The 7,795-nt window shown below is 43.7% G+C and overlaps 1 protein-coding gene across 5 annotated transcripts; it reads right to left on the bottom strand.

The window, feature by feature from the left end:
- Positions 1 to 305: 305 nt before the first annotated feature.
- LOC133883684 (DNA-directed RNA polymerases II, IV and V subunit 8B-like) lies at positions 306 to 3,003 on the bottom strand. Of its 5 annotated transcripts, none has more exons than XM_062323067.1 (5): positions 2,615 to 2,998; positions 2,229 to 2,308; positions 1,893 to 1,975; positions 1,596 to 1,693; positions 306 to 587 (listed from the first exon to the last, which is right to left on the bottom strand). In XM_062323067.1, the coding sequence occupies exons 2-5, from the start codon at positions 2,299 to 2,301 to the stop codon at positions 476 to 478; spliced, it is 366 nt and encodes a 121-aa protein (XP_062179051.1). In that variant the 5' UTR covers positions 2,302 to 2,308; positions 2,615 to 2,998; the 3' UTR covers positions 306 to 475. The 5 variants fall into 5 exon arrangements, with proteins under 5 accessions (XP_062179051.1, XP_062179049.1, XP_062179050.1 ...); XM_062323065.1 differs by having other exon boundaries at positions 2,229 to 2,519; positions 2,613 to 2,997; XM_062323066.1 differs by having other exon boundaries at positions 2,229 to 2,515; positions 2,613 to 2,997.
- Between the last annotated feature and the right edge of the window lie 4,792 nt (positions 3,004 to 7,795).

The raw sequence follows: 7,795 nt of genomic DNA, 5'->3' as shown, positions 1-7,795 counted from the left end.
CCTGGTCTATATATGGTACAAGTGAAGGCTTGTGCTCTGGGCCTCAACTGTTCCTGTCCTCAGGGAGGCTGGGAAGGAATCATGTGAACTTTGTAACCATCCAAAAGCCTGTACCAGCAACAGCTGCCGTCCGGAGTTCATTGATCGGCTGCTGGCGACTGGGTGGTCCAATGTTCTGATCGAGTACATGAGTATATAAAGTTACGACATGCAAAAACTAATGTATCAATATCATACACAGATTAAATACATAATTCCATATGCATACCCTTCCCAATGCAATAAACCAAAGGATAGAACCGTAATAATCCTCCAATAACATGCTTAATGTGCTCAGTTGCAGCAAGTGTTAGTGACAGTGTCATACAAATGACTGCTAATAGAAGTCATTTTATTAATCGAAAGTTATACGACCACCGACAGAGTACATATAGGGTGGAGTCGAGTACGACTACCAACAAGGTAACAAATACATTTACACCTTTCTGATGAGAAGAAACAGCCTTTGATCCAGCTCGAAGCTAGCAGCATTGGAAGGATCACCCTTGAGCATCATCAGGAGGCCACCAAAAGATGCATAAATCTCCCTGGAATAAAAACAGCAGCATTACATTAGAGAAATGTAGCATATAGTAAACTGAGCAAGACACTTCATTCAGGAATACTTCAGATAGCACATGCAAAATAGGTTTGCAATTCAAACTCACAGCTAGATGTACCAAAAATTTGCTCTCTGAAAGTTGTTGAGACTTAATGCTATTCACCTGAACCGTTTCAGAAAATAAACTGCTAAAGTTCCTTAGCATGTGGTATGTAACCTTGTATAACATACTTGCTGTTCAAAGAAAGAAAAGAAGCACAACTCCTAATGTACGAAGCCCATACACTGAATTGGTCTAACCGAACCAGTTGCTATTACTAATTTGCTTCATTTCTTCGGAGAATCCAGAAGGATCATGCAAGTATTTTCCATATATTTTGGATATTTTACAGAAGAAACATCAAAGATGTAAAACCTAACACATAAAGCTTCCATTGATTAAATGATTTTGAGTTCTATGATAATTACTTCTAGAGGCCCACATGACCACGAGACATCAGCCAAATGCAGTGTTTCCTCTAGAGAAAATATTGTTTCGAACAAAAGCAGATCCCATAAATATTTACAATACAATTTTGTTTTATACCATAAAAATATTCTGCTAATCAGCAAGATGATGTTAACATGCTAAACTTTAGCAAGATCCAATTACCTAGTACTGACAGGTGCTATTAAGAATTGGCAAGCTAGAGGACTCAAGAAAGAATACTCTGTACCCTCAAACCTATGGACATCAATTTCACTATTCCAAAATTTTCCTGGGGTCCATCATTATCGATTTATATTTATATATACTCAACCATTACAACGATGTTTTCAAGAAGCAACCACAGCTCAAACTTGCTTTTGCTGGTTCAGAAACATGATTTAAGACCCAGCAAAATGCACAAGAACTAGGAAAGCAACCATGACACATCATCATTAAACAGAACATATCCCACAATATAGTCCTACTAGATTAAATTCACTAATTTGAAGTTCAGAGAAGCTATACACTCTAGTAGCTGCACCACTGGAACTGTCTTCTGAGATCTTGTAAAGCTTTCCATGCATGACATAGTCATACTTGTCAGCAAGCGTTTTTCTACCAGCCTGAAAGAAAGAAATGGCATAATGTTAGCATCCTGTGCGAAGTTAACCATGTGCCTCATGGAACATAAGCCTACAGCGAACACTCAAACAAGATAACAATTAGGAACCAAGAACATATTTAGACTTGCATTCCCATGATTTCATCATGAATTGGTACACTATGTCAAGATCAACTTGCGAGAGGAATAAGGTGCATCGCCTGTGTGTAGTAGCCAGTGTCTGGTGTTCCATCCAGATTAAGAGAAATATCAAACTGCTCGCTTTTAGCTTCGATGCGAGTAACTGTACATGGATACGAAAACAGCAACATCAGTTCAAGCCATATTTGCAGTAACATTAAGCACATCTCAGAAAAAAAACTATGTTATCAGCACTAAAAGGTCTAGGCAATGTAGAATGAACTGGAAAGTGCTCAAGTTTAAGACTTCACTAAGCCATCGCTAACAACAATGTGCAAGACAGATGGACATTTTCAGGCAATAAAGCACTGCGTGGGGCTCAAAGTTCTTTTGGTGGAACAGCAAGAGAAAATTACCTTTGTCAAACTTCTTCCCATCAGGATCGAGCCTGGTCACGATGAAGATATCCTCAAAGAGATGCTCAACCATTTTCCCAGTCCACGATGGATAGCAACCACTTAACATACTCGGATGCAGCAAACAATCAACAGTCCCCGGTAGGGGCGAAAAAGACAAACAATTGAGATCGGAGAGAGCCTAAGATTTGAGATAACCCTCGACGCGAACAGGGGCAGGCTTAACATGCGGCACAGGGGCGGACTTTAGCGGTGAGCATGGGTTTTCAGCTGAACACCCAATCCTTCTTCCTTTTTGGAATATTTGGATTCGATAGCTCATAAAGCAGGTAAGAGATTTATCTCCCATTACAAATTGCATCCAATCAAGTTAGGGTTCCTTACCAACGAAAGAAAACAACACCAAATTGGGATGGATCACCAATCCAATCCAACCGACGCGCCGGCGGGGGAAGTGTGACTGGCTGGCTGCCGTTCTTCGGTGGAACCACCAGAGCCTGGCGGCTGCCGCTCTTCGCCTCTTCTTCTTCTTCCAGTTCGCGGCGGTTACGGAGCGGCCGAATTGAGTCCGTGGGAGCTGAGGCGCGGCGCTGCGGTGCAGTGGTATTTATCGAGAGAGGCTCTGAACACCGGCGAGAGTAGATTCGTTTAGGTTGAGTTTGGTTGAAAAATGATGGCATCGTATATTATGGCCGGGTGGAATTGGAGCGGAGAAGTCAGTTTTTGAATAGAGTGTTTGCTTAAGTTGTACGAGTGAATATGCGGAGGTGCTTGATGGATTGTATAAGTGGGTGTAATGTCTCTGTGATCTTAGATTGATGAGTGTATTCTATTGATATTGTAGTCTCTCTGTATCTGTATAATTTAGTTATGAGTGGAACTCAATTTGAATATATCATATATCCAGATAATTCATATAGATTGTATCTGCTATGCAGACAACCAAACAAACTTCTCTATAAAAATACATAAAAGAATATAAGTTTCTTGTATATATGTGCTCGGATGCAGCAAATCAAACATACTCTTATTTGTCACTATAAATCTATAATAATTGATTCAATATTATAATCAAAATATGAATCTTTTAAGTGAGAAATAATAAAAAATGTGAACCCTACTGCTTGTCTCGGTCAGTTATGGGCTTTTTGGAGACAATTTCTGAAGGACAAAAGCCCGTCCCAAAAGTGGTGGTTTGGTATAAACAGCTCCATTCAAGACAAATGAAGTAGGCAAAAGTTTTGTTTGCGCTCGTACTACTGTTAAACCAAGTTGACAGTTGTTGATTAAAAAAAATCCCGTTGGTCATAAGGTCATGGATATACATCTATATAGTTAAATCATTTTGCAAAGCTATTCTAATATATTGGTCAAATATTATGTGTTTTCGAATTACCTTGATCCACAACTGCGGCGGTGGCGACCCGAACGACCACCAGATGTCGTGGTCGTCGCACCCGTTCGCGCACGTTCGACACGCTCGCCATCGACTGTCACCGCTGGCCGGCGGCAACGCGGGGGCGACGCCGCTCCACGCCACCGCGTTGCCGCCGATGATGTTGCCACCGATAGAGGCGGGGATGCAACGGGAGAAGATAACCCTGTTCGGCGTGCTCAGCTTCGTGGACGGGCTCTGGTCGTCGTGCGTCGGGGAGCGACTCGTGGTCTTCACCACCATTCCACCAACCACGTGGACCGGCTTGACCCGGCGCTGCTCCGGCCCGGCCGCATGGACCGCAAGCAAGAGCTCGGCTACTGCAAGGCCCCCGCGCTGCGCGTGCTCGCAAAGAACTACATCGTCGACTGCGGCATTGGTGACGATCATGAGCTAGCTAATGACTACAGGGAGCTGATGGGAGAAGCAGAGAGGCTGCTCGGGGAGGTGAACGTGACGCCGGCTGATGCCGCGGAGGTGCTCGTGGGGTGCGACGGCGATGGAGCCAACGCCGCGCTGCAGAAGCTCGTCGACGATCTAAACAGCAAAAGAATTGTTCAAGGGTGCGCGGTGAGCCAGTGAGCAATGTGTTCCAGTTCAGGGTTGCGATCACGTTGGTTTCAAAAGATAATTGCTATACTCTAATCGTCTATTTCTTCCGACTCCAACATCCAATCCCCCCTCACCCGCTTCTCTAATTCCGGCAAGATCTAACCATGCCTTCTCCATCTTCAATGAGATCTGATCCGATCTGCTCTATCTTGGAAGACATGACCGGCGGAGGTTGGCGGTAGCAGATTTGGCAACGGGAGCCGCTGAAGACAGTGCAGGATGGCAGGGCAAGGGTGACAAAAGCTCGCTGGCGGGGATGAGAGGTTGGTTGGAGGAAGAACCGAAGAAGATAAAAAACAAGACCGGACGGCTGTTCGATTTTAAATTCGATGGTGGAAAAATCGGGTGTGGGGAGGAGAAAAAAAAATGCCTGAATGGACTATAGACTGGTTTTCGGAAGAAAATTCTATTAAATTATTCATCAAAAGATCTATATGAGATCCTGATACATATTTTTTTAATATAATAGTTAGTACGTGCAATTAAGAAAAATGAAAAGGGCACATGATACGTATAATCTTTCAATAAAACTGTACGTTATAAAATTTTTCTTTCCTTTCACAAATATCGTTATCATGTCACCTATCAGGTGCTATCAAGATCGTCATGAGAGACCGGTGGAACACGTCGAGTCTCTAAGCTAAGAATATTTAACTACTTGTGGAAAGATGTATCATCACCAAATAAACCAAAGTGAAAATGGCCATCGATGCCTGAGACGCATATATAGATCAGACTATAATTTTAGTTTATTACATGCATGATGCGGACACGTCACATATGAAGCTCTGGATGAGCTAACTTGACTCGTCACCAATCAAAAGATAAGGTAAAGCGCTAGTTTGCGGTTGCATCAGCTACTTTTCACAACAGGAATGATGTTGGCATGACCTGACAACTAAGTATCAATTACTGTACTGTTATATATATATATTTTTTGTTCATCTTACACTCCGTTTTCATCCAAAAATGGCTGTTACTTGGCGTCCCCAAAGGTCGCGCTATGTAATAATATGCCACTCCAAAGGCGAGCCCATGCTTCGATTCGAGATGCCATTCCCAGCCTTCAACCACGCTTTTAGCTGAATCTTTTCATTCACTTTTCATGGAAAATGACCATTTTGCGATTGCTTGGGCCTGACTCGAAATGTGGCGCGATTGACTCATGTGCTCCATTGGTGAGTAAAATTTATTGTTTTTCTTGGAGAACATACAGTGCACATATTTCATTAAGAGAATAAAATGCGCAAACTTTACATTAAGACAACAAAATGGCAATTGAACTACCAGAGCAGTGTGTGATTTAGCTGATTGGTGAAGTAATGGCAGCCTTTGGTCTTCAACTTCGCATAAGTCCTCTCCAAAATGTTTTTTTTTTGGTTGAATCAGGCAGTACTTCTGTCGTTTCATATTAATGTTCTGATTTTGGTCTGTGTGATCTAAATATTCCGGTTTAGTGAAATGAATCTCACCTTAATAGTTTAGATAGGCTAGTGCCACCTTATAAGCATTTGCACTTCTAACATAACACATTCAAGTTAATCCTTTTATACAAAGCGATGATGAAATTGTAAAAGAGGTGCTATACGTATGCGGATCCACCTCACAGATGAGTTAAGATGTAAGTGAAATTTGGTGGCGGTGTGTTACAGATGATATCAGAGTCAACTCTCGCTGCACGGGTGCATGCGTGTCGGCCCGTGAAGGCGACATGGAATGTTGTGGCATCAAGGTGAGATCCTGTATTTGTCTGTCGTGAATGAGGTAAGATGTCGAGGACGTCAACCCTAAAGGAGAAGAGTGTAATACCCCAACCCATTAATGTTCTGGTTTCGGCCCATGTTGCCCGAGTGTTCCGGTTTGTTGGACTTATTAGTTTAGATAGGTTAGAGACAGCTTATAAGCCTTCACACTCAAAACGTAACACATCCAGGTTAACCCTTTTACACGAAACGAGAACGGAAGTGTAAGAGAGGTGCTATGCATATGTGGGTCTACCCCTGTCAGAGTATTGAGTAAGGGGGCATTCTAGCTAATAGGCTTCACGAGGAATGTGGCGATCGGTGGAGGATTTTTCCTGAACTCTGACCCATCAAGCGACCAACCCTTGGCTTGCACGATCAGCCTCCTTGCAATATAATATGGTCTCGCGACCAGCTCTTGCTGGTCGCAAGATGCTCATATCTAACATGTCTAATTGTATTTATTGGTATCTACTCAAGTGATTTCCTTCCCGAAGCACCTCCTTAAGCGAACAAAGTCGTGACTGGTGCAGATGGGCAACACTCTGTCCCGTAGCATTAATTACTACGGAGTAGGGTGTTACAGACTGACATGCGCCACACGACGGATGGGACAGGATATGCAGAATGATCGGACAAGTGGATGATTTTGCAAGTAGACTCATGGAGAGCAGCGACGGGATGGCTTGATAGATGAACTTACAACGCACGACGATGGGACAGGCCGAGCGACCTGAGGAGGCATATATGGAAGCCCTGATTAGACAAATTCTCCACAATAGGGATGCGACAAGAAGAACAACAAAATGGACAGTAGAGTTCAGAGAGTTCGATCTTCAGTTCATCCCCCGAATAGCTATCAAGTCCCAGTCACTGGTCGATTTTATGGCTCGAGTGGTCGACCTTTGAGCCTGAGCAGGTACAGCGACCAGAGGCGGATGAGTACTGAACCATGCACTTTGACAGATCATTTACACTGAAAGGAGCAGGGAATGCAGTAGTCCTGACCTCACCAATCGGCGACCTCCTCAGGTACGTAGTTCAATTATATGTTCTAGCCACTAACAATATTGCGGAATACCAGAGCCACTTGTCTAGAATGCGAGCATCCTCCGCACTTGGGATTAAACGCCTGTTAGCGATAGGGGACTCGCTATTGGTTGTTAACCAGGTGAAAAGGAGTTTCAGTGCTAGGATTCGACAATGGCAGGATACCTCGCCGAAGTGAGAAGACTAGAGCGATGGTTTTTTGGTTTTGAAGTCAAGCACGTCCCTCGCAAGGATAACTTCATAGCAGATGAGTTGGCCCATCTAGCTTCTTCTCACAAACATGCCTTGATCGGAATCTTTAAAGAAAAACTCACTCGACCATCCACCGCGGTCTCGGGCCAAGGTGAAGGGGATATTCCGCTTGAAAATGGAGCGCTAGAGGTAACACCTTTGGAGGCAACACCTTTGGAGGCAACACCTCCTTCGGTGCCGTCGACCTCAGGTGGACATCATGTGATCACCCTGCTTGATTCGGGTATGACCTCAATGGATCAGATCTCAAACTACCTTCAGAATCGAGCAATCCCTGACGATGATACGTCAGCAGAAAAGGTCTCGCAGCAAGCCTGCAAATACTACCTGGTAAAGGGACGTCTTTACTGCTAGGGGAGCAACAACCTTTTATTGATCCATGGAGGTATATGTGGAAGCCACACTTCGTACTACGCTCTGGTCATAAAAGCGTTTCGGTATGGATTTTATTGGCCAACTACCCTCCAAGATGCTCG

This window comes from Phragmites australis, chromosome 10, assembly GCF_958298935.1.
Source record: "Phragmites australis chromosome 10, lpPhrAust1.1, whole genome shotgun sequence".
Classification (NCBI taxonomy): domain Eukaryota; kingdom Viridiplantae; phylum Streptophyta; class Magnoliopsida; order Poales; family Poaceae; genus Phragmites; species Phragmites australis.
Note: the sequence above shows the minus strand (reverse complement) of the source record. Positions and strands in the feature narration are given on the sequence as shown.

Bases quoted from the DNA above. Each gene is read 5' to 3' on its own strand.
- LOC133883684 (XM_062323063.1), bottom strand. From the start codon at position 2,908: ATGCCATCATTTTTCAACCAAACTCAACCTAAACGAATCTACTCTCGC. The intron at 1,694-2,612 runs GTAAGGAACCCT...TCTTTCTTTCAG, and splicing joins GGTGTTGTTTTCTTTCGTTG to GCTGGTAGAAAAACGCTTGC. The intron at 588-1,595 runs GTATAGCTTCTC...TTTTTATTCCAG, and splicing joins AGTGGTGCAGCTACTAGAGT to GGAGATTTATGCATCTTTTG.